Source organism: Dama dama, chromosome 8, assembly GCF_033118175.1.
Source record: "Dama dama isolate Ldn47 chromosome 8, ASM3311817v1, whole genome shotgun sequence".
NCBI lineage: Eukaryota > Metazoa > Chordata > Mammalia > Artiodactyla > Cervidae > Dama > Dama dama.
The window spans coordinates 6553287-6577040 of record NC_083688.1 but is presented as its reverse complement, the minus strand read 5'-3'; the positions used below and the strand labels follow the sequence as shown (position 1 = coordinate 6577040).

At 43.8% G+C, this 23754-nt stretch overlaps 2 protein-coding genes across 7 annotated transcripts in view; both read left to right on the top strand.

The window, feature by feature from the left end:
* The first annotated feature begins 1026 nt into the window (after positions 1-1026).
* ZNF436 (zinc finger protein 436) lies at positions 1027-9569 on the top strand. 5 transcript variants are annotated; one of them, XM_061148164.1, is made up of 4 exons: positions 1029-1159; positions 2467-2559; positions 3363-3489; positions 5814-9568. In XM_061148164.1, exons 2-4 carry the CDS (start codon positions 2527-2529, stop codon positions 7064-7066), a joined length of 1413 nt encoding a protein of 470 aa, XP_061004147.1. In that variant the 5' UTR covers positions 1029-1159; positions 2467-2526; the 3' UTR covers positions 7067-9568. The 5 variants fall into 5 exon arrangements, with proteins under 5 accessions (XP_061004148.1, XP_061004147.1, XP_061004151.1 ...); XM_061148168.1 differs by lacking the exon at positions 1029-1159 and adding an exon at positions 2147-2190 and having other exon boundaries at positions 5814-9569; XM_061148165.1 differs by lacking the exon at positions 2467-2559 and having other exon boundaries at positions 1027-1159.
* Positions 9570-20956: 11387 nt separating this feature from the next.
* HNRNPR (heterogeneous nuclear ribonucleoprotein R) overlaps positions 20957-23754 on the top strand; it is a 34748-nt gene continuing 31950 nt past the window's right edge. Inside the window, exon 1 of one of the 2 annotated variants that reach the window (XM_061148162.1) lies at positions 20957-21113. The gene's annotated coding sequence lies outside the window, so the exon portion shown is untranslated. The remainder of the gene's footprint in view (positions 21114-23754) is intronic. The other variant, XM_061148161.1, reaches the window with a different exon arrangement.

The following is a 23754-nucleotide window of genomic DNA, read 5'->3' as shown; positions in this document are numbered from 1 at the left end:
AGTAATATCAATGATCATCTGAGTGCTCTCTCTGTATGGAGTGCTTTAAATCATCTTACTGCTCACCACCACCTTAGGTATGGATTACCCTATTTCACCAGAAAGGGAAGCGGGCCTGGAGCGATTAAATGACTTTCCAAAGAGATACACAGCCTGGATTCCAACCTAGGTCTGTCTGACCTTGATGCCCACACACTTCCCCCACTCAGGACACCACCTCTTGGGGATCCTCTACGATTCTATGTTTTTGTGTGTGTGGTTCCCATATTAATTTTAGATGGGGGAGGGATGGTACAATTCTGTGGTATCTAAAAAATTTCTTACCTCACAGTTGGCAGTGGGGAGTGGGGGAGTCTGCCTCCTGGCTGGGTAGGGTCCTGAGTTCTTTCTAAACACTTGAGTAATTAACCATAAATAACTGGGCACTGGGAACAGGACACTCACTAATAAAAGCGTAGCCTAGAGTCACGTTTGATGAAAAAAATTCAAGTCACTTGGTGGGTGGACATATCTGCAAAACAAAAGAAAAGCCCCTTTCCCAGCCCAGGCAGAGAAGTCTCCTGTACAGTTAGAGACAACAGGCTTCTGGGCACATGGCCAAGGTTCTGGGGATATTTATAACTTGAAGAGGGTGGGAGTCCCTAATAAGCTGCTATATTCTTTTTCCATCACTTCCCTCTCCAAGGCTACAGCGAGCTCGGAGCTCTCCTTCGCGCAGAATGCCTGCTCTCCCTAGTGCTCCGCTTCCATTGTCTCATTTTCTCATCCTGGCTGGGGAAAGGGAAGGCTGCAAGTCCTTCCGTTCGGAAGAGCTCCAGTTGAATGCAGCTTAGCTGCTGGTGATATTTCTTGGCTAGTTGCTGTGGTCTCAGAGATCTGCCTAGGAGCCTGTGGTTTCTCTGAGCTGCCTCAGAGTCTGATGTTTCGGGAATTCTGTGAGTCTTTGGGAACCGCCTACCATCTCTGGGCTTTGCCTGCATGTCTACGGATTCGAGATCTACCTGCAGGTCTAAGATATCCAGGGTCTGCCGGTGATCCCTAGAATCTTTCCAAACGTCCGCAGTCTCAAGAGAACTCTGCCTGCGGATTTGAAATCTGTTTTGAGGCCTCTTGGATCTTTTGAAGCCGGAGACCTAACGCATCTTTTGCGGGCCAGGAGGTGAGTCTGGTGGTTCCCAATTCGGGTTTTCGGCTTCCTGCCTTAAGTCGGTCAAGGGCTGGTAACATCCTGAGAGCCCGTTGGGCTTAAGCCGTTAGAGGCCCACGATCCCATCGACGCGGGAGGCCGCCAGGAACTCTTTTAGCAGGCAAGCCCTCGGGGATAATAAGGACAGGCTTTCCGAACCCCCGGGCCCGGCTCGCTCCACCTTACGCGCCCTATAACCCACCCTCGCTTCTGACTTCGCTCCGGCTTTTGCTTCCCCTCCGCTAGGCGCAAATCAGCCGGCCGCTCAAGGGGAGCCTGTTTTAGAAAGACGCGGTTGGATATCCCTACAGGGTTAACAGCGATGGAGCCGGGACCCAGCCGGGCCCTGCCGCGGACCTCACTCTCCTGCGGACGGGCTGCGCGGTGCCTCCTGGGAGTTGTAGTCTGCGCAGCAGTGTGAGAATGCCGCGGTGGCTGCTGGGAGATGTAGTGCGTGGGTGGAGCTCAAAGTTCCAGCGCGGCCGCCGAGTCTCCCCTGGGGAGTGGGCGGCTGCTGCTTTCCTCTCAAGTCTGGGTCGTCAGATGAGAGCTAATCCCAGAGGAACCCAACACAGGCCAGCACCTATATTAGGCTCAATGTCGCAGTTAAGCTTAACTTAAGCTCGACTCAAGATAAACTTCTAGGGGTGTGACGAGAAGCAGGGCAACCTCTCTGGCTTAATCCGGCTGCTCTCTCCAAGAGAAGAAAGTGAAAGATACTCCGCCCTGGCTAGGAGGACGCGCTTTTTTTCTTCACCCTTTTGTTCTTTCCCTCCGTGGCTTTTGGCCTCTTGACTGGCCTTTGTACGACAGAGTGGAACTCCAACTCCCGACAGGCCACGGGGTCGGGCGCAGGCGCGCTAAAGGGGCTCTGCCGGGCTACGGGAGGCGGGCTTAATACTCGGAATCTAATTGGCAGAGTGCTTTTGGAGCTTCGCTCGCTGATTGGCCGAGGCAGCTGCCGGAAAGGGCCCAGCCTCGCCATGGAGGAGCAGAGGCGTTCTGTGGGTTGGGCTGAGAGCCTCCTCCCTGAGAGAGCATCGGCTTGACCCCCGGGTCCGGGAGGGACCGAGCCAGGGGGTTGTCTTATTAAATTCTGGCAGCCTCCACCCCTTGGTGGCGGAGACACAGAGGGCGGGTCGCGCTCGAGGGTCAGGGAGGAGAGTGACCCGGCCCGGGTTCAGGGCCCTCCCCACCCGCCTGGGCGGCCAGAACTCCAGCCCCGGGGAGTGGGCAGGGCCTGTTTCTGTGCCTCACGCCCTGCTTTTCGCCTCCTTTAGCGCTGTCTGCTAGCTGCTTTTCCTGCTGTCTCTCCTGGGAGGCGAATCCTTGAGCCCGAGATGGCAGCCACCCTGCTCATGGCTGGGTCCCAGGTAAGCCGGGGGTGGCTTCTCGGACCCTGCCTGTGCTTAACCACCTCGTGCCCGCGTTTCTTTGCTTTGCAAATCCCTATGGAAAATTCCCTCGGATTAGTAATTCGCTTGCTTTGCCATTCTGCCTCCAGAGATCCAGTATCAGGACAGTATAGCCACAAACAAGCATTTATTGAACACCTGCTGTTTGCCTTTCAATACTAGGGAGACAAAGATGGATGGAACGTGCCCTCCCTGTCTGCTCACAGTCTGTAGGAAGACAGATGCATCCGGTTAGCCATGAAACTAGCGTGATAAAAGCACTATTTTCTGTAGGAGCAAGGTGCTGTGGGAACCAAGAAGTGGGAGTATTCTCTCTGAGGTGTGGGAAGGAGGAGTGGAGCAGAGCGCGGAATGGGCGGCGGGGAGTGGGGGGGCGGGGAGGGCACTGAGGAACAGATGGTGCTGGAACAGGGTTTTAAGGAATAGTAGGATTTCACTAGTCCGAGGAAGATACTCCAAGAAAAGAGGAACGTTGTAGGTAAAGGTATGGAATGATGCAGATGTTCGATGTGTTCTGAGAAGAGTACTGTTAACAGGAGGGCAGGGGTATCCGGCCATGGGACCAAAGCAGTCTGCTCATAAATTGCTGTCTCCTGAACCACATCTCTTTGTTGCTTACTTATTTCTCCTTTGGATTCTACATATCAGACCTAATGCCTTTTGCCTTCTCAACAATTCTAGCCATGTCTCTCGTTTCAAGAAGAAAAATTGTTACTAACTTCCTAGATACCAAGTATTGAGGAAGCAATGTGTGATTTCAGGCACCTGTGACATTTGAAGATATGGCCATGTACCTCACCCGGGAAGAATGGAGACCTCTGGACCCTACACAAAGGGACATTTACAGGGATGTTATGCAGGAGAATTATGGAAATGTTGTCTCATTAGGTAAGAATTCTCTTTCTCCACCCCACGTTTTTTGAGACTATCAAAAATGCCTTAGCTCTTTCAACACAACCTAGTTACTTGATTTTTAAAGCACCTAAGTGGATTTTGGCGTGGGCTGAGTCCTCAGGCAGATCTTTGACTGAGGGAATATCAAGGTCATATCGTCTAGGATGAAAGATTGTTTCTGTGCATTTTAGAAACACTCAGATTTCTTGTGCCCTGAATCATTTGCCATTCTCCAGCCTGTTTGTACAGATCACTGACCAAACAGGTCTGACATAATGGTACTTGCCAGGTTATAAATGCCCCTGTAAATGGTGCTTTTACTAGAAGATGAAGGGGTGCTGACCAAGGTTGACAGGAGGGCAAAAGCCACCTTTTTGTGTTTGTTTTGGCTTCAGAGCCCTAGCTTTGCCTTGGGTCCTTTATTTATCCACAGTAGGTACTTGTCTAGAGATGTTTCAGAGTTGATCATAGATTTTGAGTGTGTCAGATGCTGTTCCAGGAGAATCCTGAACTAAATGAGATCACAAATTCTATTAAAGAGGGAAGCTAATTTTTCTTAATGGCCTGCAAACCTGTCTTTTCTGTGAGATACCCTTTTGTCTGGGTGCAATAGAATAAACTGTTCTTGAGCTGAACAGTCTTTTGACTCACTTTGTCTCCTGTTAGGACTTGACAGAAGTTAGCAACCATGTATGGTTCACTATGTTATCTGCCATTCATTAGGATTATTTCTTTTTCTGAAAGCTTTATCCCTATAGCTTTTAACAAAGAAATGGCAACTCTGAAGGGTTTCCTATTTAACCTGGACTCTCTCTGATGTCTCAACTTTCTTGGATCCTTCCTTTAGAAATGCAACTAGAAATGACTCTGTCTACCCAGATCTGTTGTAGTCAGGAACCCAAGTATTCCACTTAATCCAACAAAAACAAGAAGTGAGAATCTTAAAGAAATGTGAATTTATACGTCAGTGGTCCAGCCCAAGGAATGCTTGTTGGAAAGATGGAAACATGGAAGCACCAAAAAAAAAAAAAAAGTTTCTTGCCCAAATAAGTTTGGGAATGGGTTAAATAATGTTTACAAGACTTTTTTTTACCTTCAGACTCCTCAGAACCTATAATCTGGTATCAGGGCATTTTAAATTTCTAGGAAGAGGATGTTGTATGCACCATTTACCAAACTAATTTGTCCATGGACCTTTTTCCCCCAGAATACCTAGTAACCTCTTTATAAAAAGTGTACCAAGAGACACAACTTGGAAAAGACATGACTGGTAGAAAGTTTCTTATACACAGTGACTTTGTGTATTTTGATTTTCTTTTAAAGTCTTTACCTAGTCAATGCCAAAAGCATTCTGAACCAGGCATCTTTTTTGCCTTCTCCAACTGTCTCACTTCTGTTTGCATTAAAAGGCCAGTGAGGAGGACATCCCTTGCAGTCCAGTGCTTAAGACTCTGCTCTTCCAATGCAGAGGGTGTGGGTTCAATTCCAGTCTGGGAACTAAGATCCCAAAAGCTGCATGGTGAGGCAGAAAAAAAAAAAAAGTACCAAAAAAAAAAAAAGCCACTGAAAAGTAGCAAGTAACATTTGGCAGTCATTTTTCCTGTCAAGTGAGACTTGATATAGATTGATAAAAATCTGTTTTTCTCCATGCTAACCCAGTAAGTCCATTTTTTCCCCCTAGTAGGTGCTTAGTGGATATTAAATAATGCTAATGATGAAGACTTGACAAGAACATACCATATACACACACATGCATTCACATACAAAATATCTAGGCTCTTTGCTTTTAGAAGTTCTAATTTAGAGTCTTATATTTTCTTTTATATATATATACTTATTTATTTGGCTGTGCTGGGTCTTAGTTGTGGCACACAGTTTTAGTTGCAGCATGTGGGATCTAGTTCCCTGACCAGGGATCAAACCCTGGCCCCCTGCATTAGGAGCTTGAAGTCTTAGCCACTGGACCACCAGGGAAGTTCCTAGAGTCTTTTATATTTTCTATTTCTGGTTTTCTTCTTTTGAAACACCAGGAACGTATATAATTTGAATAAAGAACCATTAACTGTAGTGATTGAAAGCATTAACTTTTATCAAGACACCTGGATTTGTATCTTAGCTTTACCATTTACTACTGTTTAACCTTTTGTGAACCATTTCTGTGGATCTTGGATTTCTCATTCATAAAGTGGAAATCATCATGATGTCTGGTGCTCAGGGTGGTTGAGGTAATTCACATAAAGAACTTAGCACAGTGCCCAGCACACAGTAGATCATTTTTGTGTGTGTTTACCAATAGTATTCTTTACCCTTGATTACAGATTTTGAAATCAGGAGTGAAAACGAGGTGAATCCAAAGCAAGAGATTAGTGAAGATGTGGAATTTGAGACTGCATCTGAAAGACCTGTTGGTAATACTGAGGAAAATCCTGAAAGTGAAGAGGCCTTTGACAACAGGGATAGATCAGAAAGACAATGGGGAGATTTAACGGCAGAAGAGTGGGTAAGCTATCCTCTCCAGCAAGTCACAGATCTGCTTGTCCACAAAGAAGTCCACACAAGCATCCGATATCATATATGTTCTCATTGTGGAAAGGCCTTTAGTCAGATCTCAGATCTTAATCGGCATCAGAAAACCCACACGGGTGACAGACCCTATAAGTGTTATGAATGCGGGAAGGGCTTCAGTCGGAGTTCCCACCTTATTCAACATCAAAGAACACACACTGGGGAGAGGCCCTATGACTGTAATGAATGTGGGAAAAGTTTTGGAAGAAGCTCTCACCTCATTCAGCATCAGACAATCCACACTGGAGAAAAGCCTCACAAGTGTAATGAGTGTGGGAAGAGTTTCTGCCGGCTGTCTCACCTCATCCAGCACCAAAGGACCCACAGTGGGGAAAAACCCTACGAGTGTGAGGAGTGTGGGAAAAGCTTCAGCCGGAGCTCTCACCTAGCTCAGCACCAGAGGACCCACACAGGTGAGAAGCCTTATGAATGTAATGAATGCGGGCGAGGCTTCAGTGAGAGATCTGATCTCATCAAACACTATCGCGTCCACACAGGGGAGAGACCCTACAAGTGTGATGAGTGTGGGAAGAATTTCAGTCAGAACTCTGACCTTGTGCGCCATCGCAGAGCCCACACAGGGGAAAAGCCGTACCACTGTAATGAATGTGGGGAGAATTTCAGTCGCATCTCACACTTGGTTCAGCACCAGAGAACCCACACTGGGGAAAAGCCATATGAATGTAATGCCTGTGGGAAAAGCTTCAGCCGGAGCTCTCACCTCATCACACACCAGAAAATTCACACTGGAGAGAAGCCCTACGAGTGCAACGAGTGTTGGCGAAGCTTTGGTGAAAGGTCAGACCTAATTAAACACCAGAGAACCCACACAGGAGAGAAACCCTATGAGTGTGTGCAGTGTGGAAAAGGATTCACCCAGAGCTCCAACCTCATCACACATCAAAGAGTTCATACAGGAGAAAAGCCTTACGAATGTACAGAATGTGAGAAGAGTTTCAGCCGGAGCTCAGCTCTTATTAAACATAAAAGAGTGCACACTGACTAAGTCCTATAATTATGAATGGGGAATGATTCATTTGAAGGTACAATTGTATTCTGTATCAAAGAGCTCTGTCAAGACTGAAGCTTCTCTTACTGTGCTGAATTTCTTTCTTGTGGGTCACCATTTAAAATATCACAGAAGACAAGCCACTTGAAATTCTGACCCATGGCTTTGGGAATATTATTCTCTCTTGCAAAATAGTGATTTGTATTCCCTCAGTACTAGCGAATTATTTCATCAAAGTCAGCCTCACAAATAACTGGAAATCTGAAGACCAGGTGATAAATGCTGGTAAATGCTCAGGCCTGGAAATGGACTAAATCTTTCAAAGTAATTTCTCCCATCCTTGACCCAAAGAGCTATACTAGGAGAAATGTTGAAATGTGATAGGGTGGTCACAGCTGCTTTGGAACAAAACAACCAGAGACTTTGCCTGAATTGCCACACCTATTCACTCACCATAGTAGCTGGGCACACACATCTTCCCTTCAAAGGGCTTTCTCCTTGAGTTGCTTATGCATTTGTATCTTTCTATCTTCCTGAGAGCAGGATTCTGCACGGTGAAGGCAATGATCATCGCTTTTCTCCTTATTGTTTCTAATTAACTTTTTTTAAAGCTTTCCTCTTTGTGAAAGCTAACTGAAGATTCAGATTGAAAGGAAAAATGAGACACAGATTTGGGGACCAAGGACTCATCAACAGTGGTGATTTTAGCAAGAGATGCCCACTGTTGTTATTGCCATTGATCAGAATTTAAGAATTTTCTTTGGGGATCACTGTAGGGAATATTGTAGGGAAAATATCTTCAAGGAAAGCTAGGACCATAAGTGATGGTGGAGCGTAAGGAGCAAGTGGAATTGACTGGGAAAGGAAGCATAGAGTTCCTTCCCAAGGAATCAGGTCGTTTCTGTGTTCTTTCCCCTCTACCCCTTAAGATCAAATCTCCCTGTACTGCTAACTCTAGGATTTGATAAGGGCCACATCCCAGTGTTTATCTTAGCTTGCATAAGGGCATGTGTATGTACAGTGAAATGTGTATTCTTATTGTTTTTCTAATAGCAGAAACTGAATTCACACTGAATTAGCATGCTCTTGGGTGATATTGATCATGTGACAGAAAAACCGACATAACTCCAACGTGAGAAATGTCCTTTTGTTCATTCTTTATGAAAAAAATGTAAACACTAGTGCTCTTGTGTGTACTCTCCTGAAAGATCTGTACAGAACCAAGCACTTGTTTATATGTATTAGTCTTGGAGATAATTACCAAATAGGTTGATTGTCCTAGTCTCAGACTGATCTTCTCTTTGCCCTAGTCACAAGGAATTAATAAACCTAGATAGGAATGTATTTCCATTCTCTCAGCTTACAAATTTAACCTGTTTATGTCAGCATTGACCCAATTTAAGCCCAGTAATGTCAATTCTCCTTATCTCAGTTCAAATAGGAATTAAGAAATATCCCAAATGTTGATGCATATCCAAGCATTTGGGGGTGGGAGTGGGAGGGAATCAATGTCCAGGAATGGGGGCTAGAGTAAGGAATATATTTTTTCTTGAGTCTGCCCCAAATACTGTGCTTTATTGTGAGTGTTGTAACATTTGAAAAACTTTTGCCATAACTCTTTGGGACTTGGTGTTAAAAGAGCCAGTGGTCTTTCTTGGGTAGGATACTATAGTGATTTCCTGTGATCCACCGCCCTGTGGGTCTGCATCCCTTGCAGTAACAACCTCAGAAGTAACAGTGAAATACTCCACCAAGTAGATGTCTTTATGTTGCCACTCCTATTTAAATACAGATTTGGGCAGGGAGCATGTTCTTTGTTCTATACGAAATCTAGCTGTGGGTATTCCTATTTTAATTGTTGAATGACTTACATGTTCTTGATGACTAAAGTCAAACATGTCTTTTTCCCATATCAGTGTTGCTGATGGTTTTAATGAATACCAAAATTCTCCTGTTGTTTCTGTGAGCTGCTAGAGGCATTAGCTTCGGAATGGCCAGAGAAGATATCATCTCCATGACCTAACTGTATTTTACCCGCTTTTCCTTCCTTATTCTCCTGCCTTACCCCCAACCTGTTCCTTCTGCTGCTTTTGACTTCTGAGTGCCCCAGCCTTCTCAGCAGACATGTACACTCCAGTTGGGAAGTTAAAAGGGCAGAGGGCTAGACCAGCTCTATCTCCTCTCTTCCTGCCAGTTGTTGCCCATTTGCTGCGTTGAACTCTGTGTAAAGTTATCCATCAGTCTCTCTTTGCTAAAGCTTTCTGCATGCCTTCTGCTCCCAAGTCTCTGGCTGCTTCTGCACATACCCTGAACACATTGTGCCTGTTTTCTATGGTTGTGGAGAGTGAGTGAACAAGTTAAGTATGTAGCGCAGTTTTCCTTCTGGTATTGGTCACAGTTATACTAGTGTCTATCTCCATCTGTATTATTCTAACAATATTCTGTAATTAAAAGTAAAATTTTTAAAATAAAAAAGCGGAGAATTATTTTAGTAATTCAGCACCAATTCACAAAACAACTTTTCATCGGATTCATTAAAATTGGGCACAATTGGTTTTTTATATTGATGCCTTTGTATAGATGTTCTTGTGGGAACCTGGGAAGTGTCTTCACATATTGGTCAACCTTTTGGATATTGCCATATTTTGGGGAGATGCAAAAACCTGGGCATTTCCTATGAAGATTAGGCTGATGGCAAAGCAACATAGAAATATTTGGTACGGGTAACTCATTAACTTTGGGGAAGGAAAACAAAAGCAAAAAAAAAAAAAAAAAGGAAAAAATGAGGGGAGGCCTTATTTTCTAGTAGGTTGTGGCCACAATCTTCAAATTTCTTACAAGTAATTTTATCTTAGGAAGCCTTTTTTTTTTTTTTTTGGAAGACCAATTTAGACAGAGGTAGGGAGTAGAAATGCTTTAAACTGGGGGAAAATACAAATATGAAAGAAAAATTTTAATTTACCCAATAGCCAAGACTTGAAAGAGATTTTATAAATTGTCAGACTTTTTGGAGGGAGTGGTGAGGGGCTGTGCCACATGGCTTCTGGGCTCTTACTTCCCCAACCAAAGATGACACCTGTGCCCTTGGCAGTGAAAGCTCAGAATCTAACCACTGGATCTCCAGGCAGTTGGCATAAACATTTCTTAAAACTTTTTTTTTCCTTCCTACACATTCAGCATTTTTTATCTCTGGAAAGGAAAGTTCAAGGAAAATGCTGGAGAAATTGACCTGGCACCTCTCCTGCAGGGTATTTAATATGTTAATATTTCACCATTATTCTAATAGAGGCAGATTTCCTTCTCTGAATTTTCTCTAGGTGGCTAGCCCTTGGTTAGGGTTGTGCTTCTAGGCCATTAGGACCCCACTGAGTCCATTGAAATGATAATTTGTTAAATGGTTCCATAGTGTTTCAAAGGTTAGTGTTCCTGCTGAAAAAGGAGTTCTGTGCCTCACGAGAAACTTACTCTTTGAAGCATTGGTTAGATGCCCATATCTGTACAGTAGAGGAGCTGCCGACTGGGACCGCCTTATCTCTAGGAGACTTCAAGATAAAAAGGCTGTTAGTGAAAAACAACTGAGGAGTAAAATGGATTGAAGAAAGTTACCCTGTAATGACCTAAAATGGTTTCATGGTGAATCTCATCGTGTTTATCTGTTTTCCTAAATGGTTCGTACACAAAGTCTGTTTCATTTTTACCTTCTTTAAAGGTGCTTTTGTTTTTCCCTTTGGGAGAGACTGAGGCTGATGATACCAAAATCTCACTTGGAATTTCATAGCATCCCCTATGGCTGCCTTCTAGACATCACTCAGAAATTACCCAGGCAGACCTGAAACTGAATCTACCACTTTGTTCTATCACCACCATCACCCTTCACCTGCTCCTTCTGTACTTCCAAACTCAGTCATGGTCTAGTCATCCATGCTAGAAACTTGTATTTCAGTATTTGAAAACTGCTTAAGCCACCCTTCCAAAAGCAAGCATGAAAATCAGTTGCACAATTAGTCTTCCAGTCATTACCTTGCTACCCCCTAAATATTTCTCAAATCTGTCTACCTGCTTTCTGTATTGCCCCCACTTATCATGTAACCTTGGGCAAGTTACTTAGCTTCTCTGTTCCTTGGATTTCCCATCCGTAAAGTGGTGGGTAATTATACCTACCTCACAGAATTGCAAAGATTAAATGAAATAATAGAGCTCAAAATATTAGTTGCAATTATTTAGACCATCCCTAAGCCACATCCTGCTTACTGAAACAACCTCCTAATGAGTCTCCTCTATTTTCAACCCCCTTCCAACTATTCTCCCTAGCTGCAGCTAGAATGAGCTTTCTGAAGGGCAAACCCATTCTTGCCACTCTTCTGTGCAAAACTTTCTCATGTTTTCCATTGCCAGTGGCACAGTGTGTGATGTGTGAGGAAGTGAACAAGATCTGGCCTCTGCTGCCCTCCTGAGCTTCGATTCTCTGCACTTTCCCTGCACTTGCAGCACTCTCCAAGCTGCATCTCTTTCTCTCCACTCTTCTGGTCAGCTTCTCTTCATCCTTCAGGTCTCCATGCCTAGCTTGTTCCAGGGAACCTTTCCTGATCCCACAAGACAGGATCAGGTGTTCCTGTTGTGTTCCCTGGGTTTATCCCAGTCAAAGCACTTTCTTCCTGTTTTGTAAATGCCTGTTTACTTCTTTGTCTCCTCCACTAGATTTTGATATCCTCCAAGAAATCACTGTGTCTTGCTCACCGTTGTATCTTCATTCCCTAGCAAATGTTTGACTTAGAATAGGGAGGCAACAAATATGTCTTGGATAAATGAAAGGAGTTGATGTATCAATTTCATTCCCTCTAGCGGGACTGGTGACTTCATTTCTGATTTTTCACCACACAAGCAACTCATAAAAGAAAGTCTGTAGAAACAGGAGCTATTCTGTCATTGCATATCTGGTGGGGCCTCATGCAAGAGGGAAAAAGACTCCCAGAGGCTATGTGGTCCTCCCAAGGTAAAACGAGGATAAAGTCACCTACTCTTGAAGTGTCAGTATTTGATGAATCATTGTCATCTTTGGAGGGTTATCTAGGTTTAGACATTATGGCAACTTTGGTAAAATGTTGCAAGGCAAGCTCTCAATACAGGGAGCTTGGGCAGGATTCTAAGCTCCCAGCTGTAGATTTGGCTATTGGTCAACCTCTGAACTCTCCAAGCTGATAATTCTCCAAGTTGAGCATTATAAACCAATAGGTGTTAATATTTTAAGGAGGATCCAGATTCCTTTGAGAATCTAATGAAAGTTTTGACTCTTGTGTTTGAGAGTTCTTTATATATTTTGTATACAGGTCCTTTATCAAATACATGATTTGCAAATATTTCTCCTAGTCTTTGACTTTTCATTACCTTAACAATGTCTTTCAAAGAACCAAAGTTTCACATTTTGATGAAGTCCTGTGTTCTAATAGGATTTTCACCCAAGATTTCCTTTTCTAAGTCTCTTTATTGATAGTTCTCAAGTTACAAGACTCTATCTTTGTTTTTTAGATGAGGGAGGGAAGAAGCATGCTTTCTAGATTTCACCTTCATTTGGTTATATCCACTCTATTGGAATTTGGGTTTTAGCTCAGGTAATACTGCCATTATACCAGAGCAACAGGGCCATCTTTCTGAGCCCTGTATATTAAAGGGTCCTCCTCCAGTTGCACCTTTCCCTGTGGGAGCAGAGGAATGTGCCATCTAGAACTCATACTCCTGTCTCCCCTTCTAGATCACCAACTTCAGTTATCTAGGGCCTTGGACACCTTTGCCCCGACAGCCCACTTCAAGCCTCTTCCCCAAGTTTGTTCTCTTGAAGGCAAACCAAGCTCCATGTGTGTACACATAGCCCTTGGTTTGGGAAGATGGACAGAGATTGGACCTGCAGCCACACATGTGAACATGAGGGCCCTCCTGGAAGAGGACAAAGCCAGAATAGGAAAAGAAGGGGGACAAGCTTTCATTTGTACTCTAGCTCAAGTCCTAGTCCCAGCCTCCAGGCATACAATGAATTGTTTACACCAGTGACTTATTAGGAGTCAAAACCTATGATATCCAGATTTCTGAGGTGAGTAATTTGTTGGATGGATGATTATGCTATGAGTGGAACCCGGGCATACAAAGAGGAGAAATCTGGTCAGGGTACAAAGCATAGAAGTTAATTCATTTAATAAAAACTTGTTGAGCACCAACAGCATACTTGGTATAGGACTGAATGAGATGAAGGCTCTGCCCTTACTGAACTTGTATTCTGTGGCGGAGATGGACAAATGCATACATAAGGTGAGGTGATAACAAATGCAGTAAATAAAAATAAGGGAAGTGGAGTGAAGAGGGACAGTAAAGAGAAGACAGTAAAGACTCTCTGAAGTGGTGACATTAGAGAGGAGTTCTGAAGGTGTCAGGATATCTGGAGGAAAGTGTTCTAAGTACTTAATTTACTAAAGAGCAAATGTGAGGGGCTGAGGCAGTGGTTGGCATGCTGGAGGAATAGCACCAGGTTGGGGTGGGTGGAACCCAGTGAGGAAGGGGGCAAATGATGGAAGATAAAAACCATTTTTAGAGACTAGTTGTGGAGTTCAAAGAACCTCTTAACATCCAAACACACTCACATGCCCAGCAGGTAGTTGAGAATATGAGTTCAGAGCTTAGGACCCAAAAGGGGCCAGTAGGTAAGTAGGAATAGTGATGGGGTTTCCCTGGTGGTCCAGTGGTCAAGAATCCACCTCACAACACAGGGCACACTGGTTCGATCTCTGGTCTGGGAAGATCCCACATTCCATGAGGCAACTGAACCTGTGTGCCACAACTACTAAGCTCCTGCTCTAGAGCCTGGGAGTTGCAATTACTGAAGACTGCAGGTTCTAGAGCCCATACTCCACAACAGGAGACGCCACTGCAATTAGAAACCCATGTACCAAAACTAGACAGTAGTCCCTGCTCGACACAGCTAGAGAAAGTCTGAGCACAGCAGTGAAGACTCAGAACAGCACAAAATAAATAAATTTTTTAAAATAAAAAACATGAGAATAGTGAGTATGGAAATGAATAGTGAAAACCATGCAGGTGACTGGGGTGGCCCTGATAAGAGTGTGAGAACAGCACATATGTAATGATGGGCAGAAGAGAGGAGTATTACAGAACCCACAGGAGAATCGGGAGAGGAGCGTCACAGGGCCAAGGCCATACATTTCAAGATGTTCAAATGTAGTAGATATCTAGTGAGATACTCTATTTGAAACTCTTTGTAAATGGAAAAACTTCATGCAAACATACGGTATTATAGTTTGTATTAATGATAATTTCAGAGCACTTTCCCCCTTATTCTAATGGATATTTTTTCCTATTTTTCTTTCTTAATTTTTTGGCTGTGCCATGCGGCCTGTAGGATCTTAGTTCTCCTACCAGGGATTGAACCCAAGCCCCCTCCATTGGGAGCTTGGAGTCTTAACCACTGGACCACCAGGGAAGTCCCTTTAATGGATATTTTAACTTAAGGGTAATGACACTTTAGCTATACACATATTGTCTATTTATAATCAATTCTTACTATTTTATTGCACTCTCAAAAGTTATTACCTAGGGAGCAGGACTCACAATCCCTGTTGAATCTGATTTGTGTAACAGTATATTTAACTTGCATATTGGAATATGGGTAATAATACTTAGAATTCTACTGGATTTCAGTTAAAAGCTTATAGTAACACTTCCTAAAAGATTTGCCACATATAACTCTTCTGTCTGCTCATAGGGAAGCCTTAAAATAATCAGAAGTCAATGGACCAAATGTTATGTTCAACAGTCTCCTAGAATTTGATTTCTTGAATTTAGGTGGAAGCTGCTACCACCACCTGTGCCAGTCTCTTTACCAGCTGCAGAGTTCAGCGTCAGTGCAAAGATGCACCAAGGTCCTGGTGGGGACTCTCCAGGGAATTCTGCTGTGGCCAAGCGGAACAAATATGTTGCTGCTGCTGCTGCTAAGTCACTTCAGTCGTGTCTGACTCTGTGCGACCCCATAGACGGCAGCCCACCAGGCTCCCCCGTCCCTGGGATTCTCCAGGCAAGAACACTGGAGTGGGGTGCCATTTCCTTCTCCAATGCGTGAAAGTGAAAAGTGAAAGTGAAGTCGCTCAGTCGTGTCCGACTCTGTGTGACCCCATGGACTGCAGCCTACCAGGCTCCTCTGTCCATGGGATTTTCCAGGCAAGAGTACTGGAGTGGGGTGCCTTTGCCTTCTCCGAACAAATACGTTAAATTTCTCCAAAGACTAAGTGTTCATCACTCTTAAATTGGACTCAGCAATCCTAATTGGCCTTGAAATTTGATTCTTGCTATCTTGAGTTAGATTGAGGGAATGGAAGGCTGGAAAGGAGAGCTCATTTTGCTATTTTTCTTTTTCACTTTTTCTATGTTCTCTCAACAAAACTCTAGGAAAGCAGAGAAATCATGAAAAAAAAAAGTACAAAAAAGAGTTTAAAAATCAGAGACTACCAGGAATTCCCAGGTGGTCCAGTAGTATGGATTCCATGCTTTCACTGCCTCCGTGTTCAGTTCCTGGTCTGGGAACTAAGATCCCACAAGCCATGAAGTATCACCAAAAGAAAAAAAAAAATCAAAGACTACCAACAAGTTTGGAAATATTAAGTCTTAGAAAGGTGAAGGTTTAACTTTATTGGTTTTGATTCAATGAATCAAACCAATTATGCTCTAGCTATGTAGCAGGATTACGAGACTGTAATTTGGATTTACATCATAGTTTGAGTCTCAGCTGTCACCTGGGAATTAGTTTCTTCATTTGCAAAATGGAAATGATACCTTTTGCTACTTGCCTCATATATTGTTGTGAACATTAAATGAGATAGCATGATAGGTGCTTTATAACCATTAACTAGTGTTGTGAAGTCTATATAGGTATAACCTCTATGGGAAATTTTCTAACAAAGCTACTCAAATGACTTTGGCTCCTCAATGTTGACATTTTGTGAGGCCACAATTTTGTTCTTAAACACTGTCGTTTCTCAGAACATGTTCAAATTGCATTGAGAAGCCAATCTGCAAAGGACATAGGAAAATGTTCTCATTATCTTATATCACAGTTTGCTTTTGGGTCTAAATAGTGTTTTCTAACTTATTCATCATATTGGGACTTCCCTGATGACTCCCAGTGGTAAAGAATCTATGTGCAATTCAGGAGACGTGGGTTCGACCCCTAGGTTGGGAAGATCCCCTAGAGAAGGAAATGGCAACCCAGTCTAATATGCTTGCCTGGGAAGTCCTATGGACAGAGGATCCTGTCAGGCTACAGTCCATGGGGTCACAAAGGAGTTGGACATGACTTAGCGACTAAACAACAAACTCATCATATTAAAAAAAAAATTCATCATATTGACAATGATGGTTCTTTTTCTTTTTTTGGTTGTGCGGAGTAAAAACCAGGCGTGGGCTTTCTCTGGCTGCAGCGAGCAGGGGTTACTCTTAGTTGCAGTGCTCAGGCTTCACACTGCAGTGGCCTCTCTTGTTGCAGCATAGGCTCTAGAGCATGGGCTAAGTAGTTGTGGTGCATGGGCTTTAGCTACTCTGTGACATGTGGAATCTTCCCAGACCAGGGATTGAACCTGTGTCCCTTGCAGTGACAGGTGGATTCTTAACTGCTGAACCACCAAGGAAGCCAAATGATGGTGTGGGTGTGTATGTGTGTGTGTGTTTGACTGGTAAGATATCCATCTCTACAAACGACGAGTCTGGCAACACTAGGACTTCAATCGAAAAGGGGCCTGATGAAGTAGCTCACACCTGTGTTTGAGTCTTAATTCACCTGTGTGGCTTTGAGCAAATGTTTTAACCTCTCTGAGCTTTGTTTCCTCAATAAAATGGAATGTTACTAGCCTTTAAGTTTTCGTGTGAGGATCAGCAACAGCATATATAAAGCACTCAGTACATAGTAGTGTTAGTCATTCAGTCATATCTGACTCTGCGATCCCATGGGCTGCAGCCCGCCAGGCTTCTCTGTCCATGGAATTCTCCAGGCAACAATACTGGAGTGGGTAGCCATTTCCTTCTTCAGGGGATCTTCCCGACTCAGGGACTGAACCCAGGTCTCCTGCATTGGAGGCAGATTCTTTACTGTCTGAGCCACCAGGGAAGCCCCAGTACATAGTAAGAGCTCCATAAATGGTGATTATTGTTCAAAACACTGCTGTCACTAAGATGGAGAAGCGCTCTTCCTGTTTTAAAACAGTTGGATGAATTTGAGAATTGAAGGTAAGTTGATGGGTCAGCTAGGATAATCTTCAAGAGAACAATGTTGCAAAAATGATAAAGCAGGCATGCAGTAAGGTCTTGGAGTCAGTTGATTATAAGCTATTGCATGTCAGCCAGATGGCACTTTATTTTTAAAAGAAGGGTAATCCTAGAAGGTATAAATGAGACACAGTCTTTAGCTCCAGTCAGTCTTGATTGGAGCACTACCATTTTGGAAAGTGGCTTAAAATGGTAACTATTAAAGTATGATGGAGGAAATAAACAGTTCTATTTGACAGTGGGAGAATTCCAAGTAGAACTGAAGTTTTCTAACTCATATTTTCTAACTTATTCATCACATTGGGCTTTCCCTGAGTAGACACCTCTTGGCACCTAAAAACTGTTAACAAGGGTTGGTTGTTGATGTCCTTTTCACTAACATTTTATACATGGTATTTCTTCATTTTCCATTTTTCTCTCCTCATTCTTACTTTCTATATTATTTCGTTTTCATTTCCCCTGGGTGTGACCTTGAACTGTGGCTGAGATGGCTTAACCTCATGAGTAGCAAGTGAAGGCATTTTTGAAGAAGCTGAACTGATGTAATCTTGTTTGGAGTCTGAGGAATAGACTATTTCCTTTAGAATCATGAAAGGGACAAGTAAGACAAAAGATTAATCTATGGATCCAATAAAAAGGTTTGATAATTTTAAACATTCTTTGTTACTTCAGGTTGTAAGTAGTAAAAGTCAAAGCTTCAATTTGAGTATTTGGGTGCTCTGTAATTGTTTAAAGAAGCAAAAGCATGTTGTTCATTGACATACCAGTTAGACCACAGATTTGTTCTGTGACAGGAAGAGCTGTGGACTGGTCTAGCTGTACTGTGTAACCTCTTCTTAAAAAGGTTAGAAATATAGCTGGAGCTCTCCCTAGCAATTCATTTTATTATATTTATTTGTATACTTGTCTTGCCTTGTAAACTAGAATGTAACCACTTAAAGGACAGCAATTATATTTCATACTTTCATACCGTGATTTATATGTAGAGGGCATACAACAGATATTTGTGTAATATCACATTCATGACTACACACACACACACAATTTTTTTTTCAAATGCAAAGCTCAGATGCCCATATTTCCAAATTTTAAAAAACCAAGATACACGGTCTGAAAAGGTGGCGTATACTTAGGACCATACAGGTGAGTATTTGACCTCAGAAAATACTTGATGATAGAATCACTTTACTTACAGTATCCAGTCCAGGAGTTTTCATTCTATGTTAAATGGAGAAGGATCTCTGACTGGAATTCACTGGTTCTTCAACTTGAAAGAAAAAAAAATTAACTATTTTTGTTAATATACTGCTGAAATTAAGCATTTTTTCCCATTGTGAATACAGGAAACAAACCACAGTTCGTGGTAACTTTCACTCTCTCACCAATAGGAATAACAGGTATTTTCGTATCTCATTCCAGTTGTGGGGTTTCTTGCAATACCTTCTTTTTGCTTTAAAATTTCAGTAGTTTAACTTGCTGCAAGATATTGATGTTTAAAGAAAAAGATTACTATATCACAAATGTCTTAAATATGTATTTCCTGATTGTATTTCAACATAAAATTTCTTTTATAATGCTATGTATTTTACTTTGCTCATTTAAAAACGCAAAAGATCCACAGTTTTACCAGACTGTCAAATGGCACAAAATAGGTTAAGAACCCTCGAGTCAGAGGCAGATTTATGTGAAGCTAATAAAGTTTAAACTTCAAAGTCCCTTTACCATGCCCTTCCAGATTCTGTTCCTAAATTGTATTCATCATTTTATATTATTTTTCTTAAGGATCCTAGCAGATACATCTTAATTTGCATTATAAAATTATTTATAATTTATATGTATTCAAATTATATTACAAAATTATATTAATCATTTAAAATTATAAAATTAGCATTTTAATTTGCATTATAATTTGCATGAGATTAAAAGATGCTTGCTCCTTGTAAGAAAAGCTATGACAAACCTAGACACTGTATTATAAAGCCGAGACATCACTTTGCTGACAAAGATGTCTACAGTCAAAGCTATGGTTTTTCCAGTAGTCAGGTAGGGATGTGAGAGGTGAACCATAAAGAAGGCTGAGCACTGAAGAATTGACGCTTTTGCAATGTGGAGCTGGAGAAGACTCGAGAGTCCCTTGGACAGCAAGGAGATCAAACCAGTCAATCCTAAAGGAAATCAACCCTGAATATTCATCGGAAGGACTGATGCTGAAGCTCCAATACTTTGGCTACCTGATTCAGGGTCTTTGGAAAAGACCCTGATGTCGGGTAAGAGTGAAGGCAGGAGAAGGGGGCAACAGAGGATGATATGGTTGGATGGCCCCACGGACTCAACGTGTATGAGTCTGAGCAAACTCGGGCAGATGGTGGAGAGGGAAGCCTGGCTGTGTTGTAGTCCACGGGGTACACAAACAGTTGGACACGGCTTAGCTACTAAATAATAAAATTATTTGCATAAATTTCACACCGCACGCTGCAAAAGTTGGGTTCTCCATGACGTTCAGCCCAGTACCGAATGCATAGGTTTTCAACAGCTAATTTTTGGTTGATAGTTTCCGGGAAATTTAAATTATCCTTGAAGTGTATCTGGAAATCTCTGAGGCCACTGCTTGGCTTCCTTCTCGCCTGGACAGGGACAGGGCATTGGAGATGGGGAAGGAAAGGCCGTGGGATGAGAGAGGTTCGGACTAAGGCGAGGAACAGGGGACAAACAAGTAGGGGTGGAGGGTGAGAAACGTTTAGGAAAAACGGGATTTAGCCTCCTTTGGGAATTAGCTCTTATCCTTGCACGGCTCCTTTGGCTTCGTAGATGCATACACCTGCCTAATGTTCTTTTGTGAATGTGAATTAGCTCCAAACCCCACGCAGAAAGGTCTCAGCGCTGTCATTTGTAGCTAACATGACTCTTGAGTAAATGCCCACTTGAGCGATTTCCCTCACATCCTGAGCTGCTCCCAACCATGTGTGGAAGGGAGCCAAGGAGGGAGTTTTCTGAGTGCTCCAAGGGATGATTTTTCTTCGCGAAGAAATTCTCCAGCAAAACAGACGAGCCAAATCCCTACAGCGTGCTCTAACTGGAGCCCAGAAAACGACCTAGAGGAGGCCTGGCCGCGTGGCGGTGGGCGTGTCCGGGGCGAACGCGGCGGCGGCGGCTACTCCAGGGAGGAGGATTACTAGCGCGAAGGCGCCGGTGAAGGGGCGGGAGGGCCCGCGGGAGGGCCCGCGGCCGATGGAGCCGATGCGGGGCGTAGGGGGCGGGGTTCCGGGAGCAGTCTCGCGCAGGCGGCAGACGAGAAGGGACGGGGGAGGGGGCGGGCCTCGGCCACTCTGGGCCTGCGGCGCCACAGCCTCGCCTACCACTCGCGGATTCACCACAGACCCCTTTGTGTTCCTGCCCCCGCCCCGGAGGCGCCCCAGCCGGCGGCGCTGAGTTCCCTCATTGGCTCAGCCGACGGCTTCCGCGATTGGCTTCTGAGCCGTCCGGCGTGGGGCGCCTCTTCTCGCTGCTATTGGTCGTCTGAGCTGCTCATCAGGCCGCCGCGCGAAGTGATTGCCCGGCCGCTCAGAGTCCCTGGAAGCAGTTCCGGGAAACCCCGCGTGCTGCCGGGATCGCGTCTCGGTCCGTGACGGGGGGGGGGAGGGGGTGGCGCGCGCGCCATTTCTAGTCGTTTTCAAAGCGCCTCGCGCTGGTTCTCACGGGCCCGGCCACCGGCCCCAGCTCTGCCCTGGTGAGTCTCGCGCCGGCCCGCGGGGGGAGGGGCCGGGAGCCCCGATCCGACCCTACCGGGCCCGGCCCGGACTCGGCGCCTGCTCCCCAGTTTCGTTTTCGCTCCGAGGCCCCCGGAGTGGGGGTGGGGATGGGCTGGGGGCGGCTTCGGCCTCGGCCGGCCGCTCAGCGGAGGGCCTAGCCGCCGCCGAAGCGCTTCCTCGCCCTCGCTCGTCCTCCCCGCTCCCCCCGCCACCCGCCGCCTCCCCTCCCAGCCCAGGCCCATGGTCCAGCCCGTCGGGCGCTCTCCGCGCGGCCTGCCGGGTCCGCCGCGCTTTTCCCGCCTCCGCCTGCCGCTCCACGCGGCCGAGTCGGCCGCTTTCAGTCCCAGTTTTAGGTAGACCCCATCGCCTCTCCCTGCCGGAGCCCCGCCTTGCTCCCCGTTCAGCCGGCCTAGCCGCGCGTGGGGTTTGTTGATGGTCAAGACCGGCATGGGCCGGGGTGGGCCGAGGGCGGGATGCCAACCCGGGTGAACCGAGCCGGGAGAAAACTTTTGTATGAAGCAGCGGCCGAGAGGCCGGTGTGTGTAGGAAAAAGCCTCCTTTTCCCCTCCCCAGCCCCCCCCCCCCCACCCCAGTTCTGCATGCTGCAAGTCGAGATTTGAAGGAAAAAATGACTACTAGAGGCCATGAAACTTAGGCTTCAAGCGGCGCCTGAGATATCGCAGTCTAAATGCCATAGGCGCACTCTTTTGGAAAGGCGATTCTTTTTCTTCTGCGATAGAAACCGTATTGCCAGAATTTTAAGACTCGAAGAAGCCACGGGGATCTTGAAGGGTTCAGCCCCTTCCACACTACCTGTTTCAGATTTTTTGCTGTCCTCCGGAGTCTAAATTTATGTCTCATGAGTCAATCGTAGGATAAGGGCTTGACACTCCTAAGCCATGAGAGAACCGTTAGTTTTCATTTCATTGGATCTTTGAAAGCTGGTCTCTTAAAATGAGAAGAATTTTCACGAGATGTTCAGAAAAAAAAAGTCAGGGAAGGGCTAGTGCCAGATTTCCCAAATCTCCCAGCAACCCTGTTTTAAATTTCTCCTTTTTGCAAAAGAAGTTTAGATCAAACAACATCAATCACATTAGTATATTTGCTGCATCCAGAAATATGGTTTGGCTGTGTGGCATTGAATTGACACAAGAGTTTTAAATGGTCTCATATGACATCAAAGTCTTTTTTTAAAATGAGCACATTAAATTTGGTTTGAAGAGAGCTTTTTCCTTGATCTGCAAGGTTTTGTTTTCTGGACTCTCTTAATAGTTGTACTTTTTTGTTAAAGTTTTCAGACATTTTTTTGAAAATTTCAACTGATTTCAGAATCAACTTGTAGAGAACCTTTGCAATGAATGGTAGTCATAAATATTTCTGTCTTGTGCTTAATACACAACTTGTCTTTTTGCTTTACACATACTTTAAAAAATACCACCTTAACAGATGTTCATTGAACTTTTCTGTTAAAAATTTGCTTTCTTTCCGTGATTGATAGTATTCCCAGGTGCAGTACCGCAAGGGTCTTGTGATACTGAGAACTTTTGAGTTCTAATAATCTATCTTATGGTCGTAATTGAGGGTGGGTGAGCATGGAAAACAACTATATGTTCCCAAAAATATTTTGGACTTGAATGCATCTTTGTAGAAGTAGGTTGTACTAATCAGTAAACTATTCATCTTACACTGTAAGTAGTTTCTTTATCAAAAGTGCCAGTTTTGAATGTTTTTGTTTTTGCCAGTTCATCAGAATTTGAGTTTTGCCTTGAGAAACATTTATCCACCCAGAGATTAACCACGGAGTCTGCCTCTATATAGACATTAGTGGGTTAGTAAGTCTTAATGTTTTGTAATCATAAGAAGTTATAATACTGTTTATCTTATTTTCAGAGTAACAGTTTGTGCATTTTCCTCTCTTCCTGCTTTCTATTACCTCCTTCTCAGTCTTCCTTTTTCATTATTTTCAACTAAATATCAGTGGCCTTTGAAGTTGTTTAAGTCAGAAAAACTGCACCTGGTGCATTTGCACAGTGTTTTGAGAAGCAGTCTGGACGTGTGGTTATCTTATGTATGGGTTTCAGTGCTTTTTAGGAAACTTGTATTTTCTTTATAGCTGTCTAGGTATCTTCAGTGTCATCAGGAAAAGTAGGCTTTTCCTTGAAATCCACCTTCATGTCTTTTATTTCAGTATTTGTTGCAATGTCTATTCTGCTGCTTATTATCTTCATTACATTATAATTTCACCACAGACAAATGCACTTTAATCCCCTATGTTTTGAGGAGTTAGTATAGAGACTGGCCTTGTATGGTTTTATTATTTAATCTTTCTTCAGGGAGTTGATCCATTTCAGCATTACATAAAAGTTGAACGCCCAAAATGATTTGGGTAGGTAAATCTGAGACATCTGACCTAAGTTTAAAAAGAAGCAACCTTAACTATAGCTCACTTTTTATTTTATGTGGACTTACAACAATCATTTAGCTTTTAAACCTGGTCATTTTTTCTTTTAAATCTGTGAATGGGAATAGCAAATTAATTTTAGAACAAAAATTAATGTCAAGCTGTGTTTTTTAAGTTAAGTGGAGAAAACCCAAACCAGCAGCATGTTGAACTAGAGA

Coding starts and splice junctions, on each gene's coding strand:
- ZNF436 (XM_061148168.1), top strand. CDS start 2,170: ATGGAGGAGCAGAGGCGTTCT. Junction 2,191..2,466: donor TGGAGGAGCAGAGGCGTTCT/GTGGGTTGGGCT, acceptor CGCCTCCTTTAG/CGCTGTCTGCTAGCTGCTTT. Junction 2,560..3,362: donor TGCTCATGGCTGGGTCCCAG/GTAAGCCGGGGG, acceptor GTGTGATTTCAG/GCACCTGTGACATTTGAAGA.